Raw genomic sequence first — 22,569 nt, 5'->3', positions numbered from 1 at the left:
ATACTGGAGTGGGTTGCCATTTCCTTCTCCAGGGGATTTTTCCTGACCCGGAGATGGAACCCATGTCTCCTGCTTGGCAGGTGGATTCTTTACCACTGAGCCACCTGGGAAGCCCCATGTTTAGTGAAGTGAGTCAGGTAAAGATAAACACTTCATGATGTTACTTACATGTGGAGCCTAAAAAATAATGTGAACAAATGATATGCAAAAATGAAAACAGAAGCAGACTCAGATATAGAAAATAAACTAGTGGTTACCAAAGGGGAGAGGTAAGGGGGGAGGGGCAAATTAGGAAAACAGGATTAAGAAATAGAGTACTATATATATTGGGTTACCCAAAAAGTTTGTTTGGGTTGTTCCATAACCCAAATGAACTTTATGGGCAACCCAATAGAATAGGTAAGCAGCAGGGATATATTGTAAAGCACAGGGAATTATAGCTATTTATCTTGTAATAATTTTTAATGTAGTATAATCTACAAAAATATTTTTATATTTGCTGAAGAGACTCTTCTCTATTGTGTATTCTTGCCTCCTTTGTTGATCATTAATTGATGGTAGGTGTACGGAGAAGGCAGTGGCAACCCACTCCAGTACTCTTGCCTGGAGAATCCCAGGGACAGAGGAGCCTAGTGGGCTGCTGTCTATGGGGTTGCACAGAGTCGGACACGACTGAAGCGACTTAGCAGCAGCAGCAGCAGTAGCAGTGTCAGTTTATTTCTGGGCTCTCTCTTTTGTTTCATTGATGTATATGGCTGTTTCTGTGCCAATACCACAGTGTTTGATTACTGTAGCTTTATAGTATTGTCTGAAGTCCGGGAGGATTCAAATTATGTTTCTCCTTGATTCAGTTTTGGCAGGCTATATGTTTCTATAAACTTGTCCATTTCTTCTTGGTTGTACATTTTTATTTTTTGGCATTTAGCTGTTAATATTTTCTTATGGTATTTTGTATTTCTGTGATTTTGGTTGCTATTTCTCGTTTTTCATTTTTTATTTAGTTTATTTGGCTCCTCTCTCTTTTCTTCTCGGTAAGCCTGGCCAGAGGTTTATTTTTGTTTTTCTTTTCAGAAAATCAGATCTTGGTATTATTGACTTTTCTATTTTTTAATCTCTGTTTTATTTATTTCCTCTCTGATTTTTATTATTTCCTCCCTTCTATTGACTTTAGGTTTTATGTTTCATTCTTGAAAGACATTTTTGCTAGGTTGAGGATGGCACTATTTTCTTTTTAGCATTTTGAAGATGTCACTCCTTTGTCTTCTGGCCTCCACTGTTTGTATTGAGAAGTTAGCTGCCAGCCTGTTGCCCCTTTGGAAGTTGTATTTTTGCTTTTTTTCCCTCTAACTGCTTCTAAGATTTTTCTTGTCTTTCTGGAGTTTAACTGTGTTGCATCTAAGTGTGCCATTTTTTTTTTTTAAATCTTCTTTGGGACTTTTGAGATTTTTGAACCGGTGAGTTGATGTGTTTCATCAAATCTGGAAGTTTTTCAGCTAATAGCTCATTGAGTATTGTCTCTGCCCCATTGCCCTCATGAGACTAATATATTAAATATATATTAGACTTTTAGTTCTGTGTCTAAAACTATCTCTACTGTATTTTCATTGTTTTCATAAATTGTTTTTTTCTAAATCCATTTGCTAATCCTAGCTTGAGTAATACCTAATTTGCTCTACTGTACTTACTGCACTGGCTAGTCCTAGATTTTGTTTTTTGTATGTGCATTATAGGATTGAAAAAAATGTTCCTTTTTTGCTGAAAGTTTTTATCATGAAGACATCTTGAATATCATCAAATTTTTTTTCACTGCATGGTCATGTGATGTTTTCTTTAAGCTGTTAGTGTGATAAGTTACTTTGTGATATTTTGCAAATTGAAGTAGCCTTGTATTGCTGATATAAATCCCAGTTGGTTATGGTGTGTATTATCTTTTTTATATAGGACTGGATTTGATTTGCTAATATTCTGTTGAGTGTTTTTGCATCTATGTTCATTCTTGACCCATCGTCTTTTCCCCTCATATTTTTTGTTTAGTTTTGATATCATTGTAATGCTGGTTTTGTAAAATGAGTTTGTGTTTCTTCCTTTTCTATTTTCTGCCAGGGATAAGGTAGAATTGATATCATTCTGTAAGTTCTTTAACAGTTAAAGAACTATTAAGGTAATTAATTCATCTTGGGTGTGTTTTTGTAGTTTCTCATTTTGGAGTAATTAGTCTTTTCTTCTATTTCACTGTTAGATTTATGTGTATGGAGTTGTTTACAGTATTTTATCTTTTTAATGTTTGCAAGATTTTTACTGATATTCTTTTATTCTTGATATTTGTAACTTACGTCTTCTTTTCTGTGTATACTTCTAGAGGTTTATAAGTTTAATTGAACTTTTTCAAAGAACTGTATTTTAAAAAATAATTTATTTTAAATTTAAGGATAATTGCTTTACAATATTGTGTTGATTTCTGTCATATATCAGCATGAATCAACATAGGTATACATATGCCCCCTCCTTCTTGAATCTCCCTCCCAGGTCCTACCCCATCCCTCTGGGTTGTCAGAGAGCCTCATTTGAGTTCCCTGAATCATACAGCAAATTCCCATTGACCATCTATTTACATATGGTAGTGTATATGTTTCCATGCTATCCTCTCCATTTGTGCCTCCGGCCCTGTACCCACAAGTCTGTTCTCTATGTCTGCATCTCCATTGCTTCCCTGCAAATAAGTTCATCAGTACTGTTTTTTTAGATTACGTATATGCATTAAAATATGATATTTGTTTTTCTCTTTCTGACTTCACTCTATATAATAGGCTCTAGGTTCATCTGTCTCATTCAGTTCAGTTCAGTTGCTCAGTTGTGTCTGACTCTTTGTGACCCCATGAATCACAGCACGCCAGGCCTCCCTGTCCATCACCAACTCCCGGAGTTCACTCAAACTCATGTCCATCGAGTTGGTAATGCCATCCAGCCATCTCATTCTCAGTCGTCCCCTTCTCCTCCCTCCCCCAACCTTTCCCAGCATCAGAGTTTTCATACTAGTACCATACTGTCTTGATGACTGTAGCTTTGTAGTATAGTCTGAAGTCAGGTTATTGACATTTCTCCCAGCAATCTTGATTCCAGATATGCAGATGACACCACTCTTAGGGCAGAAAGTGAAGAGGAACTCAAACGCCTCTTGATGAAAGTGAAAGAGGAGAGTGAAAAGGTTGGCTTGAAGCTCAACATTCAGAAAACAAAGATCATGGCATCTGGTCCCATCACTTCATGGGAAATAGATGGAAAAACAATGGAAACAGTGTCAGACTTTATTTTTTTGGGCTCCAAAATCACTGCGGATGCTGATTGCAGCCATGAAATTAAAAGATGCTTACTCCTTGGAAGGAAAGTTATGACCCACCTAGATAGCATATTAAGAAGCAGAGACATTACTTTGCCAACCAAGGTCCGTCTAGTCAAGGCTGTGGTTTTTCCCGTGGTCATGTATGGATGTGAGAGTTGGACTGTGAAGAAAGCTGATCGCCGAAGAATTGATGCTTTTGAACTATGGAGCTGGAGAAGACTCTTGAGAGTCCCTTGGTCTGCAAGGAGATCCAACCAGTCCATTTCAAAGGAGATCAATCCTGGGTGTTCATTGGAAGGACTGATGCTAAAGCTGAAACTCCAATACTTTGGCCACCTCATGCGACGAGCTGACTCACTGGAAAAGACTCTGATGCTGGGAGGGATTGAGGGCCGGAGGAGAAGGGGACGACAGAGAATGAGATGGCTGGATGGCATCACCGACTCGATGGACATGAGTTTGAGTGAACTGTGGGAGTTGGTGATGGACAGGGAGGCCTGGCGTGCTGTGATTCATGGGGTCGCAAAGAGTCGGATGCGACTGAGCAACTGAATTGAACTGAAGTCAGGAAGGTTGATTCCTCTAGCTCCATTCTTCTTGCTCAAGATTGCTTAGACTATATGGGGTCTTTTGTATTTCCATACGAGTGGTGAAATTTTTGCTTCTAGTTCTGTGAAAAGTGACACTGGTAATTTGATAGGGATTTCATTGAATTTGTAGATTGCATTTGGTAGTATAGCCATTTTCAGAATATTGATTCTTGCAACCCAGGAACATGGAATATCTCTCCATCTGTTTATGTTGTCTTTGATTTCTTTAATCAGTGTCTTACAGTTTTCTGTATGCAGCTCTTTTGTCTCCTTAGGTAGATTTATTCCTAGGCATTTTATTCTTTTTGTTGCAGTAGTAAATGGGATTGAGTCCTTAATTTCTCTTTCTGATTTTGTTGTTAATGTGTAGGAAGGAAGTGATTTCTGCGTACTGATTTTGATTCCTATGACTTTACTGTATTCAGTGATTAGCTCTAGTAGTATCTTTAGGGTTTTCTATGTATGATATCATGTCATCTGCAAACAGTGTGAGTTTTACTTCTTCTTTTCCAATCTGAATTCCTTTTCTTTCTTTTTCTTCTCTGATTGCCATAGCTAGGACCTCTCTGGTGTTCTTGCCTGGAGAATCCCAGGGACGGCGGAGCCTGGTCGGCTGCCGTCTATGGGGTCGCACAGAGTCGGATACGACTGAAGCGACTTAGCAGCAGCAGCAGCAGGACCTCCAAAACTGTGTTGAATAATAGTGGCAGGAATGGGTACCCTTGCCTTGTTCCTGATATCAGAAGGAATGCTTTCAGTTTTTCACCATTGAGAAAAATGTTTGCTGTGGGTTTATCATATATGGCCTTTATTATGTTGAGGTAAATTCCTTCTCTGCCAATTTTTTACAGTTTTTATCATAATGGATGCTGAATTTTGTCAAAAGCTTTTTCTGCATCTATAGATTATCATATGATTTTTATGTTTCAGTTTGTTAATATGGTGTATCACATTGATTTGCTTATATTGAAGAATCCTTGCATCCCAGGGATAAACCAAACTTGATCATAGTGTAGAAGAGAGTCACCCAGTCGTGTCCGACTCTGCAACCCAATGGACTATACAGTCCAGGGAATTCTCCAGGCCAGAATACTGGAGTGGGTAGGCTTTCCCTTCTCCAGGGGATCTTCCCAACCCAGGGATCGAACCCAGGTTTCCCACTCTGCAGGTAGATTCTTTACCAGCTGAGCCACAAGGAAAGCCCAAGAATACTGGAGTGGGTAGCCTATCCCTTCTCCAATGGATCTTCCTGACCCAGGCATTGAACTGGGGTCTGGTAGATTCTTTCCCAACTGAGCTATGAGGGAATCCTGATCATAGTGTATGGTCTTTTTAATGACTTGCTGAATTTTGTATGCTAGTATTTTTTTGAGGATTTTTACATGTATGTTCATCAGTGATATTGACTTGTAATTTTCTTTTTTGTGTGTGGTGTCTTTGTCTGATTTTGGTATCAGGTTGATGGTGGCCTTGTAGAATAAGTTTGAAAGTATTTCTTCTTCTACAAGTTTTTGAAAGAGTTTTAGAAAAATAGGCATTAGCTCTTTAAATATTTGATAGAATTCACCTGTGAGGCCATCTGGCTGTGAGCTTTTGTTTTATGGAAGATTTTTGATTTCAGTGCTTATAATTGACTTGTTCATAATTTCTATTTCTTCCTGGTTCAGTCTTGGAAGGTTGAACTTTTTTGAAAATCTGTCCATTTCTTCCAGGTTGTCCATTTTATTGGCATATAGTTGTTTGTAATAGCCTCTCATGATCCTTTCAAAGAACTAGATTTTTATTTTGTTCATATTATATATTGTTTTCCTGTTGTCACAGGACAATGATTTCCTGTTCATTGATTTTTCCTTTTATCTTTATTATTTCCTGACTACTGCATGCCTTGAATTTGTTTTGCTCTTTTTCTAATTGATTAAGATGGAAGCTTATATTACTGGTCTGAGGATATTCATATTTCTTTGAGCATTTTTATAGTAGCCACTTTAACCATCTATGTGTGATAATTTCAAAATCTGTGTCTGTAGATTGTCTTTTCGCATATGAGATTTTCACAGCTGTTTGTATGCTGAGTAATTTTGCATTGAACCTGGGCTGTTTAAAATATTGTGTTATGAGACACAGTATTTAGGTTTTGTGTAAATTCTGTGGAGGATGTTACCTCAGCAGGCAGTCAGCTTATTTGGGTTCATGCCAAAAGGTCTGACTGGCCTCCTATAGGTTGTAGTTTCAGTGTGAGTTCCATTTTCAAGGGCCTTGCAGTGCTATTTGAAGATAACCTGTGTATATGCAACAAGTGGCCAGTAAAGTAAGACCTGGGAAGTGGTCTTGCCAGTAGTTCAGCTCCCCAGGGTGTTTATTCTGCTGTTTTAGGTATGATCTATGCATGTGCTGCCCAAGGATGAGCCCAGAAATTTATAAAAATAAACATTGGATTGTTCTTCCGAGCTCTTCCCTTTTTGTGATTTCTCTGTTACTTTCAGAAAACCAAGATCATGGCATCAAGTATATTAAAAAGCAGAGACATTACTTTGCCAACAAAGGTCCGTCTAGTCAAGGCTATGGTTTTTCCCGTGGTCATGTATGGATGTGAGAGTTGGACTGTGAAGAAAGCTGATCACCGAAAAATTGATGCTTTTGAACTGTGGTGCTGGAGAAGACTCTTGAGAGTCCCTTGGACTGCAAGGAGATCCAACCAGTCCATTCTAAAGGAGATCAATCCTGGGTGTTCATTGGAAGGACTGATGCTAAAGCTGAAACTCCAATACTTTGGCCACCTCATGTGGCGAGTTGACTCACTGGAAAAGACTCTGATGCTGTGAGGGATTGGGGGCGGGAGGAGAAGGGGACGACAGAGAATGAGATGGCTGGATGGCATCACTGACTCGATGGACGTGAGTTTGAGTGAACTGTGGGAGTTGGTGATGGACAGGGAGGCCTGGCGTGCTGTGATTGATGGGGTCGCAAAGAGTCGGACACGACTGAGCGACTGAACTGAACTGAAGGCTTACCTTGGTGGTTCTCTGGCTGGAAAGTTGAGAGTTTAGTTACCCTGCTCTGTGCTTCCTGTGACTGTATTTGTGTTCAGTGCCAAGTAGCAGTAGGACAGAGAAAGGAAAGTACCAGGGATTTCCCCAAGTCTTGTGGGATTATAGTTCCTCCTGTTGGAGCTCCAAGATTGCTTGGGGGCTGATATATGAGAAAATGGAGAAAAGAACAGAATAAATGGGGAATTTTCTCTCCCTGTCTTGGAAAATTGAGAGTCTCTTTTCCTACTTCTTGAGCCCAAAGTAAATTGATGCTCCTGGAGCTCTTTTTATTTGTGTGTTTTGCTTTCATCCTTACTTTAAACTCTCTGCTAGTACAGTAAATTTCAAATTTTGTTCTTTCCTAGTTTACCTGCTATCATTTACTTTTCAGAGTTTTAAAATATTTATTCCATGCATTTTGTCCATGTTTTAATAACTGCATTCAGTGGGAGAGACATACTGACATCCTTACTTGGACCTGAAACTATGATACTATTTTTCATATCATCAGAAAATATCAAGATCAGCAATAGATCTAATAATACATGTATAAGATTTCTGTGGGTAGAATTTAATAAGACTTTATTGAGGAACCTAAGTCACAGGAGGTAGATGCCATGTGTATGGACTGGGAGAATCAGTACTGTAAAGGTATTGATTATTTCCAAGCTGATTTATAACTTTGATGTATTCCCAGCCAAAAATTTAAGAGGATTTGTGAGATTTGATGAAATGATTCTAAATTTGATTAAAATAGATAGGGCCGAGGATGGAAAAGTCTTTAAGATGAAAGGACATCTGCCAGCCCAAGATTTATAAAGTGGTAGTCATTAAGGTAGTGTGGTGTTGGTAGTCTAAAAATATACCAAAGTAACAAAACAGAGCACCAGAAGCAGACTCACACATTCCTTGGTGCTTTTTTTTTTGGACCATGCTGTGTGACATGTGGGATCTTAGTTCCCCTGTTGGGAATCAAACCTGTGCCCCTGTGCATTGGAAGCTGTCTTAACCACTGGACCACCAGGGAATTCCCAGTTGATGCTTGATTTATGTCCAAGATGGCATGGTAAAATAGTATAGAATGGTTGCTTGTCTTAGTCAGTAGTACAGGGACATTTTCTTATTTATATAGGAAAAAAAAGAAACTTGGCCTCTATCTCACCCCATACACAAAAGTGAACTCCAGGTAGGTTACAGATCTAGTCTGAAAGACAGAACAATAAAGCTTTTCAGTTCAATTCAGTCGCTCAGTCGTGTCTGACTCTTTGCGACCCCATGAATCATAGCATGCCAGGCCTCCCTGTTCATCACCAACTCCCACAGTTCACTCAAACTCATGTCCATCGAGTTGGTGATGCCATCCAGCCATCTCATTCTCTGTCGTCCCCTTCTCCTCCCGCCCCCAATCCTTCCCAGCATCAGAGTCTTTTCCAGTGAGTCAACTCGTCGCATGAGGTGGCCAAACTATTGGAGTTTCAGCTTTAGCATCAGTCCTTCCAATGAACACCCAGGATTGATCTCCTTGCAGTCCAAGGAACTCTCAAGAGTCTTCTCCAGCACCACAGTTCAAAAGCATCCGTTCTTCGGCGATCAGCTTTCTTCACAGTCCAACTCTCACATCCATACATGACCACGGGAAAAACTATAGCCTTGACTAGATGGACCTTGGTTGGCAAAGTTATGGCTCTGCTTTTTAATATACTATCTAGGTTGGTCATAACTTTCCTTCCAAAGGCTTTTTTTTCTATAAATTTATTCATGACCTTCAGGCTTCAAAAGATTTCTTAAATAAAACACCAAATATACCACTGCTGCTGCTGCTGCTAAGTCACTTCAGTCGTGTCCGACTCTGTGCGACCCCATAGACGGCAGCCCACCGTCTGGGATTCTCCAGGCAAGAACACTGGAGTGGGTTGCCATTTCCTTCTCCAATGTGTGAAAGTGAAAAGTGAAAGTGAAGTCGCTCAGTCGTGTCCGACCCTTAGCGACCCCACGGACTGCAGCCTACCAGGCTCCTCCATCCATGGGATTTTCCAGGCAAGAGTACTAGAGTGGCTTGCCATTGCCTTCTCCGAAATATACCACAATTGTATATAAATAAATTTATTTTTTGATATGAACCAGGTTTCTCATTATTGAAGAAGGGAGTTAAAAATATGTAATGTTGGAAGGCTAGAATGAAACCTGTGGTGGGTATAATCTGATTAGAGGTGTCAGTGGGACCTCATATGTATATGTGTGTATCCATATATGTATATGTTATGTGTTTATAATGTGTAAATTTATGTATATATTTATATATATTTAGAGAGCAAGAGAGGGAGAGAGCATTGATATATAGGTATAGAGACATATAGGTATGGTGGGAATGTGTGTATGTCCTGGATGTCATTGCTTCTAAACCTTTCAATGGAGAGTTGAAAATGTATGTGGGTGTCTACATATGTACACACGTGCGTTTATGAATGTAAGCATGCATACACAGACATATCTGTTTCCTAGTCTGTCAGCTGAGAGGGGCCTGGATGCAGTAGATACTCCAGTAGCAGAAATGACTGGCATCCAGATCTTGGTTTCTAAATGCCATTTTCCACTAAGAGGAAACAGCGTTGGAGAAACATCTGATTCTAGATTGGATGATAAGCCTAGATGGAACCTGAAATCTCTTATGCCAGAAAGTAAGGAATTGCTCAAAGAATGGTGAGAATATGTCAAAAGAACGCAGGGCTAGCTTGAAAGATTCCTACTGGCCAAGTCTGGGACAACTGGAATATGAAAATAAGTGATGGTAGTAGATTATCACCCTTTGAGTGAGGTAAGAATCCATGATCTTTAATAAGTGCAAAAATCATCAGGAAAACTCAAAGGGAAGAGATAAATTAGGAATTTGGAATTAACATATACACATTACTATATATGAAACAGGTAAATACCAATGTCCTACTGTATAACACAGGTATCAATATCTGGTAATAAACTTTAGTGGAAAAGAATATGAAGAAGACTATATGTATGTATAACTGAATCACTTTGCTGTACACCAGAAACTGACACAGTGTTGTAAATCAGCTACACTTTAACTGCGGTTCAATTAAAAAAATAAGAGGAATTCCCTGGTGATTCAGTAGTTAAGACTCCATGCTGTCACTGCCAAGTGCCTAGGTTCGATGCCTAGTCAGGGAACTAAAATTCCATAAGCTGCTCAGCCAAAAAAAGAAAACTCTTCCTTGTAGAAGAAAGTCAACTAATAAACAATGAAATGATGGAATTAGAAAATTACCATTAGACAGCCATCATATTTAATAGTAATAACTGTTTAGGCAAGAATCATCAAAGGGATGCTTGCGGGAAGTGTCTTGCAGGAAGATATTTTGAGGTTGGAAGGAAAGTTATGACCAACCTAGATAGCATATTAAAAAGCAGAGACATTACTTTGCCAACAAAGGTCCGTCTAGTCAAGGCTATGGTTTTTCCTGTGGTCATGTATGGATGTGAGAGTTGGACTGTGAAGAAAGCTGAGCGCCAAAGAATTGATGCTTTTGAACTGTGGTGTTGGAGAAGACTCTTGAGAGTCCCTTGGACTGCAAGGAGATCCAACCAGTCCATTCTAAAGGAGATCAGTCCTGGGTGTTCATTGGAAGGACTGATGCTAAAGGTGAAACTCCAATACTTTGGCCACCTCATGCGACGAGTTGACTCACTGGAAAAGACTCTGATGCTGGGAAGGATTGGGGGCGGGAGGAGAAGGGGACGACAGAGAATGAGATGGCTGGATGGCATCACCAACTCGATGGACATGAGTTTGAGTGAACTGTGGGAGTTGGTGATGGACAGGGAGGCCTGGCGTGCTGTGATTGATGGGGTCGCAAAGAGTCGGACACGACTGAGCGACTGAACTGAACTAACTGAGGTAGGACCAAGCAATTTGCATGTTTAACAAGTTTCCTAGGTGGTTTTGATGAAGCCAGGTTTGAGAACTGTTGCAGTTCAGGAAGATGGCAAGATTCTCTACTGCTAAGGATCATGGTGCATGTCCTGTAGTAAAGGTCAGGCAGTTATGGCCATATGCTGCTGCTGCTAAGTCACTTCAATCGTGTCCTACTCTGTGTGACCCCATAGATGGAAGCCTACCAGGCTCCCCCGTCCCTGGGATTCTCCAGGCAAGAACACTGGAGTGGATTGCCATTTCCTTCTCCAATGTGTGAAAGTGAAGTCGCTCAGTCGTGTCTGACCCTTAGCGACCCCACAGACTGCAGCCTGCCAGGCTCCTCCATCCATGGGATTTTCTAGGCAGTAGTACTGGAGTGGCTTGCCAATGCCTTCTTCGTAGGGAGAAGTAAAAATCCTCTTCAGTGACTGAGCAGCAGGAGCCCAGGTCCGGAGCAGCAGTTGCTGGGGATGGCCCATCTTCCAGAGAAGCAACTTATCTGAACTATTTCACGTCTCTTTGACATGCCATGTAGGGAAAAGAAGATAAGAATTATAAGGACACGAATTTGAGTATCTTCTACTTACTAACTGTATAATTTTGGGCAAATAAATGAACTTGAATCTTTATTTGTATAATGATAATCTCTTCCTTTCAGGTTTGTTGCAAAGGTGTAAGAGGGAGTGACCTAATGTTTATTGAATGCCTTTTGTCTTCTGTGAGTAACTTAACACATCTCTCTCTGTTGTGGCAGTTCATCCTTTAGTTGTGATTGGTGATTCACTAGGTGATCTTCCCATTAGACTCACTGGGACCACATCTTGGGTTTTTGTATTCCCAGTTGCTAGCCCAAACTTGGGACATCAGGCACTGTTTTGTTTCTTTAATGAGTGATGTGTACTAAGCACTGTAAATAGATTTTCTACTTTAATTCTGTTATCCTATGAGGTAAGTACTGTTTCTTCCATTTTACCACAAGGAAAAGCTCAGAGAACTTTGGTAACTTGCTTAACATCACGTAGCACTGCAGAACAAACATTGAAAACCCTGCCTGTGGTGATTCCAATCTCTGTCAGGTTTTGCTCTTACTATCAATCTGCTTTGCTGAGGTAATGCTATAAAGCACTTTGGAAATTGTGAAATGTTTAAGGGTAAGATTATTTTTGTTATTTTAATAATGTAAGTGTAAAGACTTTCTGCCTATACTATTACCAATCAGTTTAGCTTTCTTGAATGTATAGTGTAGCAAATCTGCTTTGGGAGTGTATAAGTAGTTATTTCCTCCTGTGAGTGATTTTTTTTTCTCTCATGTTTCCTATGCTTAAAAATCTGTTTTTGTTATTCCATTTGGGAAACTTTTTGGTACACGTAAACACAGGAGTTGAATATAGTTTATAGAAGTTAGAGAAGGATTTTGGTAACATTGGAAGTTTTGGTAACAGGTAGAAATAGTGTCTGTCTTTCTCTCTGGTCTTTGCTTTGAGTTCCCTCTTTCATTAACAGCCGTATATGGACCTCACTGGCTTAGATGTTAACAGATGTCAGCCCTGGCTACTGGGTATCTGTATTTTGCAGGCTGTGACCATATTGCTTAAGGCTGTAGAAATAGTGGGAGGGGGGTGGGCAAACACCTCATAAACCTTATATTTATGGTGCTTTTTAATTTGAGAACTATCTTGTTAGGTGTTTTGAATATTTACTTGTAAAGTTGAGTTTGGAACAAAAAGAAAAATGTCCCCATCCTCTGCCCTTTGTGTCATCATAAAATTCATAAAGTTGCAAAACAGGAATAGCACACACCAAGAAGTGTGGCAATAGGAAGAAATATGTGGTTTTGCTCAGTATAGTTCTGTTGAACAAGGGAATTTTCCAGGAACTTGACTTTGTGTTTTGTTTTCCATAGCAAATATTTGTCACATTTTATATATTGGTTTGTTTTTCATTTTGTTTCAACGTGTGTGTGTGTAGCCGCTTTGAATTGGTTTCCTCCCTGTCTGTGTGTCTCTGTCTCTCTGTGCCTCTCTCTCTCTCTCGCTCTATCTATTGTGCTTGAGGGGAGGGGGCAGGCAGGCTTCATTATGGATTTATTTAGGCAGTTGAGTTTGCTTAGTGTTTGCCTGTAGTACATGTAATTCTGCCTGGGGGGGGTTCATGTCTTTTTAACTAGCTCTTTAAGCCATGTGGAATTGTGTTGGAAAATGCATCTGATTTCTGTCTTGATCTTCCTGAAGCCTGGTTTGAACACTGGGAACACAATTGCAGCCTTCAGTGCCTTATTTCTCTCAGATGAAGGTTTGATTTTTTCGGGTCTCATCTAATCTCTGAGATAAGCATCAGAGAGAAATTCCAAACAAAAGAATTAATGAGGTATAGAGGCTGTAATGTTTAAGACCTCGAAGAACCTTTTTTCCTGTTAGTAGCAGTTATTGAATGATAATGTATGGTGTATCATTCATTTGGTGTGACTTTTAATGTTCTGATTTGGAAATTGATATTTTTAATATTACGTTAACTATATTTGTAAGATATGTCATAGTATCCTTTGCAATAGCAACAAAAACTAAGATAAACTAATAATAATTCACAAGTTACATATTTTACATAATATAAAACTTTTCTTTTTAGGCGTATGGATCAGGCTGTGATATTGTTATTTTGGCAAGTGATTTTGAATGTGTGCAGATCATCCCTGGTGCTAAGCATGGAAACATCCAAGTCAGCTGTGTGGAGTGTTCTAACCAACATGGAAGAGTAAGGAATTTATTTACGTTATTAAATATCATCTTTTAATATATTTAACTATCTCAGAGAATATTCTTATGCTTCTATACATGGCTTGCCTACGATTTCTAATTATGTAGTATACCTTGCTTAGATGGCTACTAGTAGGAAAGGGTAATGATAGGTTGTATGCAAATTATGAAGAACTGTTAAGCTGATAAGTGATAATTGTTCTTCCTGTATATACTGTCTTAAAAGATCTGCAGGCTTCACATTCCTGTACCTATTGATATTCTGCCAGTTGATAATTCTGGCAGCTCTTATGCCAGTAGCAGGAAAGTAAACTTTTATCTTCTATACCTGACATACTGTATCTCTCTCAAATTACAATAATGTCAGATTTTTAGCAAGAAATATAGCAAGTTGTTAACATCTACTATAATATTTGTCATATAACTGATGCTTTGTAAAATTTCTGTTAATTTAATGAAACTGTTGTTTGAAGAATATTAAAGCTCATTCATTCAGATGTTGAACAGAGAATTTATTTTAAAATTACTCAAATTTCATCATATTTTGCTCTTCCCCCAAATTTCAAACATGATATACATCAAATTTCGATTATATGTAAAGTAAATATAGCATTTTTGCTGTATATTCTAGCAGTTCTTCAAGGCCAGTGTTGTGTAGCAGAGTTAAATGTTTTTATGAGAATATAAGAATGATATTTTTCCTGTAATAGTTTTAGTGTTCTAGAAATTTGTATTTACTGAGTAATAATAAATTTTGTTAAGTATATGTTTAATCAGAATATTTATGGTGCTACATAGTAATGCAAATTTATGCCAAACAATAAATTACAGTTATTGTACCGTTTCTACCCCTGCCCACCTGCTGGGTACCCACATCGTCCTACCTTCCTGTTTGTATCAAGCTTTAATATTTGTATGAATAATATGACAATCCAATAAAAAAAAAAATTGGCATAGTATAAAACACTGAATTTCCTGGTGTTTTCTGATACTTGTTTCTTGCTCTTCTGACTTTTTTCCCCGTTTGTTCTCCTTAAGTATTGTTTACTTTTTAGAAAACACTCCGTGTCAGATTTCTCATTAATTTTTCATTGTGTATCTCCCTATGCCAAGTGTGGTAGCTTTAAACCTGCCTAGAGCTTTTATGACAGTTGTCAGAGATGCGTTTTAAAAAGTTATTTATGTGCTGGTGATAATAAGAATAAGCAGATTCTCTGGAAGCAAAGTTTTTTTTTTTAATATAGAAGACCTTGGTTTTCATAACTGTGTTTTTACTTTTTCTAACGTGGTTGGAGGTAAAGAAGACCAAGTTGGGACATCCCTGATTCATTGTCTTTTATTGCCATCTTTTAAAATTTTCTTTATCCCTGTCCTTGTGATGGTTACTCTCATTTTAGTACTTTGTATTAGCCATGATAATCATTCGTTCATTCATGCATCTACATGTTGAATGTGATCATTCATAACACTTTCACCTGAGTGTTACCTTAGCCAGGCATTTTAAGTAGCTCTCCTCCTACCACTGTGGAGGGAAAGTTTTTTCTTGAAAAGAGTGTTAGATATTAAATAACAATTAAAATAACTTTTTTTTTTTTTTTTGCATTAGAGTGCCCTGAAATAAGAGTGGATCTTTTTGGTTGACCTTAAAAACCAATACCTAATTTAGCTTTATAGGTTAACTCATAGACCCAGAGGTGTGAGACGAGAGGGTTTTTGGTCTGTTCCCTGCAATTGATTCGCTCTTGCCAACAGGAGGATAAACTGGGAACTGGCTTTCAAGGAATTACTAGAGAACAGGCACTGATAGCTCATAGGGAAAGAGCAATTTGTGTGTCTTCTTCTTAGTTGTGTGACCTGGAATAAAGTCCTCTTGGCCCCCAGACCCTTGGCTTAAGTTCATTGGAGATGTCCACATCAGTTGTTTATCTTCTAGTTGCAGTGAATGTCTCTCTGGTTTCTCCCTAGTCCACTTTTTCTATTCCTTCTTCTCCATGGTGTTCCCAATTGGTAACTTTTTTTTTGTTTGATGATATCAGTTCAGTTCAGTTCAGTCGCTCAGTTGTGATCGACTCTTTGCGACCCCATGAATCACAGCACGCCAGGCCTCCCTGTCCATCACCAACTCCCGGAGTTCACTCAGACTCACGTCCATCGAGTCAGTGATGCCATCCAGCCATCTCATTCTCTGTCGTCCCCTTCTCCTCCTGCCCCCAATCCTTCCCAGCATCAGAGTCTTTTCCAGTGAGTCAACTCTTTGCATGAGGTGGCCAAAGTATTGGAGTTTCAGCTTTAGCATCAGTCCTTCCAATGAAGTTCATGTCATTTATTTGATATATTTTTAATACCTGTTGATCTTTGATGTCTTTTTCTACTTCTCATGGTTTTAATAGTATTTTCACTAGACTGTAAGGTTTCTGACAGATGTACCATTGAAATGTATCTTTGTTAGTAAAATTTTTTTCTGTATTTAAAAATAAAATTTTTATAGGAAAAGATGATTTCTTTGAATAGGTCAGCCTTATATTTGATATGTGAAATAAAGCCTACTGAATTTTTGAACAGAGAAGAGATTCTTAAGTCCAGGACTTTTCCAGTTATATTTATGGAAAAGAATAAACCATGAATACTGTGTTCAGATCGCATGTAATCAGTTTACACATTATTGTAAAAAGGAAGTTATTTTTTTCTTTTTTCCATAAATATTAATGCTTTGTTTATTCTCTTTTAGATTGCAGCTTCATATGGTAATGCTGTTTGTATTTTTGAGCCCTTGGGCATAAATTCTCATAAGAGAAATTGTGTAAGTATTAAATGGTAATAGAAGAGTTTTATAATTGAGTTTGGAATCCAGTTGACAGCAGTAAAGAGCTCCTTAGGAGCAGGTGCTGAAGGTGGGCTGGAATATCAGTGTGAAGTTAGTCCGGTGATTTATGGTAAGATCTTTTACATTCCCTGGGAATATATCCCTAGGCCTTTTAGAAACTCAGTTCTCTAGAATATTCCTAATTGAAATTGCCTTGTTAATTGGGATCTACCCTAGTTGAACTCTTATTTATTATTTCTTATCTAGATAACTAGACTAGTCTCTTATCTAATATCTATACCCATTGCCTCTTCTCTTAGCGGAGTAGATCATGACACTTTTCTGCTAAAAACTCTCTTATGGCTTCATATTTCTTACAGTTAAAGCCAGAAATTCTTAGAATGGACCACAGTCCTTCCTCCATCCCTTGTCTTGCCCCCACGTCTGTACCCATTTATTACCCTTCAGAGCTCATCTCCTATTTTTGTCCTCTCTGGTAACTCCAGCCATAGTGGCATTTTCACTGTTCTTTGGATAGTTGCCCTCCCAACTCAGGGCCTTTACATTGGTTGTTCTTTTGTCTGGAATGTCCTTCTTTCTCTAGATAGCTCCAGGGTCAGCTGTTACAGACCCTCTAAATTTTTGTTCAGTAGTACCTATTCAGTGGGATGTGCGTTGACTGTCCTTTTAAGAATTGCCACTTGCTTCTCCCACCTTCATTCTAACCTGCCAATCCATTTTTAACCTTTTTTCCATCGCACTTAACCTTGTTTATTTATTTATAGATTACCATTTAGTAAATAATGTAAGCTCCATGTAAGCTCCGTGAGGGTAGGGAGCTTTGTTTCTTTTGTTCACTGATGCCTCTCAAGTAGTTAGAACAGTATCTGGAACATTACTTCTACTCTCTGGGTACTGAATTATATTTTATGTTATTTAATACTCAGAAAATCCAATATGGGTAGAATGCTTTAAAAAATTAAGAATTACTATATGCATTGGGACTTCACCATCTGAGACATATTTTCAACTGCCAGTGTAAAATCTGAATGCCAGGATTTCACTTCTTGACATATTTACCAGTAATTAAAAAAATATTATTAAATGCAGTAAATAAGTGGTTTTGATATTTTTCATTAAATGTATGTATGTGAATATTACATTTCTTTTCAGAAGTACAAATTATATCAGTCTTTTCCCTCTAATAGTGTTATGAAATACATATCAAAGTTTTGGGTACTTAAGAGTCATTTAGAGTACATATTTAAAAATTTAGATTAAGTGAATAAATGATACAAATGACCTTATTTACAAAACCGAAAGAGAGTCAAACTTCAAAAACAAACTTACGGTTACCACAGGGAAAAGATAGGGGGAAAGTATAAATTAAGAGTTTAAGATAAACATCTGCACACTAATCTATGTAAGATAGATTATCAGCAAGGACCTACTGTGTAGCATAGGGAACTCTACTTAATATTCTGTGATAACCTATATGGAAAGGAATCCGAAAAAAAATATGTATAAGTGTAACTTTGCTGTACACCTGAAACTGACACAATGTGGTAAATAACTGTACTCCAATATAAAATAAAAATTAAATAAAAGGAAAAAGATTCAGATTCCAGACCTCACTTCCAAAATTTTTGCTTTGTAATTGGTCCACAGGTTACACTCTGAGGAAATATTAAAGGAAAGAATATTAGGGATAGCTCCAGTTTTGGGAATAATTTAATTAATTATTTTTAAATAGATCTGTTGAGTAGTATTTAAAATACTATTGTGACTTGTTGGGTTAGTAGAGATAGGGTTTAAAAAATAACCTTTTCCCTAATTAAAAAATATAAAATTATTTTTATATACTGAAATTCAGGTTTTGTAGTTGTATTTTAAAATTCCACTTCTAGATAGTCATGAAATCTTGAATAAGTTATTGTTACAAATATTTTTAAGGTATTATAATTAGAGAGGGTATTATCATTTATTAAGTTATTACTTGCCAAACAATTAATTTATAACTTGCCTAATAAAAAGCCTTGACATGGCTTTACGTTGAACCATACTTTCACAAAAGTACATTTTATGTTTGTCTACTGCAAAGAAATAGCTAAACTTTTTTATTGTATTTCATGTGAAAGGCCTTTGGCTTTTAAATTTATACTTTAGAATGAACACAGTGGGAAATTGGATGCAGATTACTCAAATATAATATATGTCAGCTTTGTGGGTTTTATGTATTACATAGTTTAAATTTGTTGACTTTTTGGAAGGTTGAAAGAAAAAGTGAAAGTCGCTCAGTCATGTTCGACTCTTTGCGACCCCATGGACTGTCCATGGAATTCTCCAGGCCAGAATACTGGAGTGGGTAGCCTTTTCCTTCTCCAGGGGATCTTCCCAACCAAGGGATCGAACCCAGGTCTCCCACATTGCAGCTGGATTCTTTACCAACTGAGCTATCAGGGTAGATCTAGTTTTATTTTAGACTTTGATGCCAGAAGATTATGTTAATTTGCACTTCATTCTAACGTGCATTTGCTTTGTTTTTGCAAATATTTATTGAGCACCTGTGTACTAGTAATTACCACATAGTCATTACCACACTCAGTACACAAAGCTCATTATGGCGTAATTCCTGCCCATCAATACCATGGTGCGTGTGCGCTAAATTGCTTCCGTTGTATTTGACTCTTTGCTACCCCCTGGACTGTAGCCCTCCAGGCCCCTCTGTCTGTGGGATTCTCCAGTCATGAATTCTGAAGTGAGTTGTTACAGTGGTATAATGCAAGTAAAAACTCCTCTGAGTGCTGCCAGAATGTCAGAAGAGGCTTCACTGGAGAGGTAATGGGTTAGCTAGATATTGATGTAACTGTAGGAGTGTGCAGGTAGAGAAGAAAGGATACCCTAGGAATAAGAATGTGTTTATAGACAAGGAAGGAAGCCTGGGAGACATGCTTTGACTGGGCATAGCAAACATTTTTATATGGTAGAATAGTAAGTGGAACCACTGGAAATGATTTTTAAAACAGTATTTTGAAAATAGTAGTGAAATATTTATATCTTTGTTTCAGATCATAAAGTCTTAAGTGGAAGAAAATGATAATATAGTAGTGTTTGTGGATATTATTTTGAAAATGTGTCTTTTCTTTTTCTTTATATATTTCAGCAACTCAAGTGTCAGTGGCTTAAAACTGGGCAGTTTTTTTTGAGTTCCGTGACTTACAATTTAGCATGGGACCCTCAAGGTATTTAGCAATTATCTTTAGAAATTATGGAAAGTTAATTGTTTTAAGTGTATGATTACAATGTGATATAGCCTCCCACAATAAGAAAATGATCAGTAATATTCTTTTTTTTGCTACTGAATGAGTGTACTCTTTTCTTTTTCATAGACACTGCTTTGTATAGTGCTTAATTTACTATTAGTTCTGTGCTTCCTCCCCCTACTTTTGAATGTTTTGTTCCAGGAAACAATGATGATTTGTTTCATTAGTTAATGTGCTGCACTTTACTCTTATTGTATTTATTAAGAAATAAAATCAGGAATAAAACAAGATAAAAAAAACCTATCTCATTTTGTTATTTGTATTTCAAGAAATTATGGTCTTTAATATTGAAAGATTAGAAACTTCTAATAATAATGGTTATTGTCCCTTTTTACCTTCACAGTTAATGAGGATGATTTTGATAGTCTGTGTAGAAAAACAAATTTTATTAATCTTTAGTTATGTCTTATAGCCCGATAATATCCTGTGTTGTATATATCAGAGTTTTTTTGGATTTGTTTGTTATTCTACTTTGCTGTTATTTTTCTTCTTCTAGATTTTACCCGATAGACAATGTCTCTGTAGGCTTTTTTTGTTGTTGTTGTATTTCTCTCAAGTTTTCTTATCTAGTGGATTCATGCAACTTTTTAAGTGGATATACTCTACAAGTGTTTTTCATAGACAGTTTTGCTTATTTTTCACAGAACAGTTTAATAGACTGAAGTAGATGCCCTCATGTGCATTTTTTTCTCCAGATAATCCTTGCTTATTACAGAACATTCTTTAATTTTCAGATAACAGATTGTTGACAGCAACTGATTCTCTTCAGTTGTGGGCTCCTCCAGGAGGTGACATTCTGGAAGAGGAGGAAGAAATCAATAATAAAATTCTTCCTGTTTTAAATGATTGGAAGTGCATCTGGCAGTGCAAGTTAGTGTCTAACTCTGTTGTTCATTAATTTAAAAAGTGCTTCCTAAACAAAATTGCCTTTCATAATGATCTTAGAAGCCTAGAAGATAGACTTTTTCTAACCAAAACCCATTATAACATCATCCTCTAATGTGTGCTACAATAGATTGTTTAAAAAAAAGAGATTAAAATATTTTCATAGTTAATAACCTCAGGACTTGGGTTGAGAAGTTTGACAGAAAGAATTATTCATTAACGCATAAACTATAGATGGGATAGGCAGAGGGAAGATGTGGTGAAAGGATGACTGTACCGTTGACAACACAGATTATATGAAGGGATGCAACTAGCCAGGGAAAGTGACGAGCTTAGTTTTTAAAATGTTGCGTTAAGATGTTGGTGGAGCATGTAGGTTGTGATATCATTTAAGCATGTTAATTGCATTCTTTGGATCCCCACAGTGAACCTTGGGTTAGTTTTAATGAGTTAATTTGTATTTTTAGGGAGGTGAAATATTTAAACTTATTTTTAGAGAGGTGAAAACACTCTTTGTTTTGATGATGTTATGAAAAATCTTATTTTGACCATTTATATATATATATATATGCACATATATATACGCATATAAAAGGTGTTTTAGATTTTAAAAATGCTAACTGTTTAACTTTGTCTTTTTAGAACCTCAGTATCTGTACATTTGATGGAGTGGTCCCCTGATGGTGAATATTTTGCTACTGCTGGAAAGGTAAAAGACCAAACAATACATAAACAGGAAAAAACAAAAGAATTAGAAATATTCCTCACTCATTCTCATTTTCAGATCTTTCATCTGTAAAATTGGAAGGATACTACATTACAAAGCTGGCCTGAGGAATAGGTGATAGCTTTGTAAAATATCTGGTATGTCTCCCATAGGCAGTTGGCATTTGGGGAATAGTGGCTATAATTTTTATTCTTATTTGACCATTGCAAAAATTTACTGTTTTTTAAAATAATTTTTATGTTTAAAAATAGCATATATGCATAATTTAAAAAGTAAAATAATGCTTCTAGATTTGCAATGGAAAGATGCATTCCCTTCTTCCCACTCGTAATTCCTGTGTCCTAGAGGCAGTGATTTGTAAAACTGCATATTTAAATACTTCTTTCCATATTCTTAAGTAACTTGCTTATGCGCCCATTGTTTAATTTTTTTTTCTTTTTGGTTTTATGTGTCATCTCTGGCCTCGCTACTATGGAGGCTAAGACTGGTTCTCTAGCTGATGTCCCCAGCTCCATTGCGACTTAACCACACATATGTGTATTCACTTCCCTTCCTCCTATCTTTCTGCTCTAAGTGTCTCATAATGTTTGGGAAAACCAGTATTTATTATTCACATTATTAGGAGTATGTAAAAGATTCTTTATGGAATAATTACTTTGATGTTAATAATTATTATGTTTTACTGTTTGCATAGTTTTCTGTGTACCTAATTCATCCCTCACATCTCTGACGTTCTTTTTTTTTTTTTTATTGGAGGCTAATTATTTTATAATATTATATTGGTTGGTTTTGCCATGCATTGACATGAATCCGCCCCGGGTGTACATGAGTTCTTCCTCCTGAACCCCCCTCCCACCTCCCTCCTCCCTTTATCCTCCCTCTGGGTCATCCCCGCACACCAGCCCCGAGCATCCTGTAACATGCATCGACCCTGAACTGGTGATTCGTTTCACATATGACAACATACATGTTTCAATGCCATTCTCTGACGTTCTTTGAATCTCCTCTCAGTATAATTCCCGGTAGAAGGTATCCTGGAAATGTGTATTCTCTTTGCTCTGGCTTAGTTGCTCAGTCTTTCTTAGTTGCTCTTGGAGTCTAATATAGAGCTCTCTGTTCAGGATTTTCTTTTACCAACCTCAGGGGATTCTCTGCCCATCTCCTTTGTTAAATTCTCTGTTTCTTAGAATC

The 22,569-nt window shown here is 37.4% G+C and overlaps 1 protein-coding gene across 1 annotated transcript in view; it reads left to right on the top strand.

Annotated features, from left to right (window-relative positions):
- DMXL2 (Dmx like 2) overlaps positions 1-22,569 on the top strand; it is a 163,820-nt gene that overhangs the window by 11,748 nt on the left and 129,503 nt on the right. Inside the window, exons 2-6 of the mRNA XM_055436246.2 lie at positions 13,513-13,638; positions 16,369-16,440; positions 19,607-19,685; positions 20,501-20,636; positions 21,294-21,360. Coding sequence (XP_055292221.2) covers positions 13,513-13,638; positions 16,369-16,440; positions 19,607-19,685; positions 20,501-20,636; positions 21,294-21,360 — 480 coding nt within the window. The remainder of the gene's footprint in view (positions 1-13,512; positions 13,639-16,368; positions 16,441-19,606; positions 19,686-20,500; positions 20,637-21,293; positions 21,361-22,569) is intronic.

This window comes from Moschus berezovskii, chromosome 9 (genome assembly GCF_049115385.1).
Source record: "Moschus berezovskii isolate FMDL1 chromosome 9, NW_MosBer_1.0, whole genome shotgun sequence".
In the NCBI taxonomy this organism is placed as follows: Eukaryota; Metazoa; Chordata; class Mammalia; order Artiodactyla; family Moschidae; genus Moschus; species Moschus berezovskii.
This window is presented reverse-complemented; position numbering and strand designations above follow the sequence as displayed.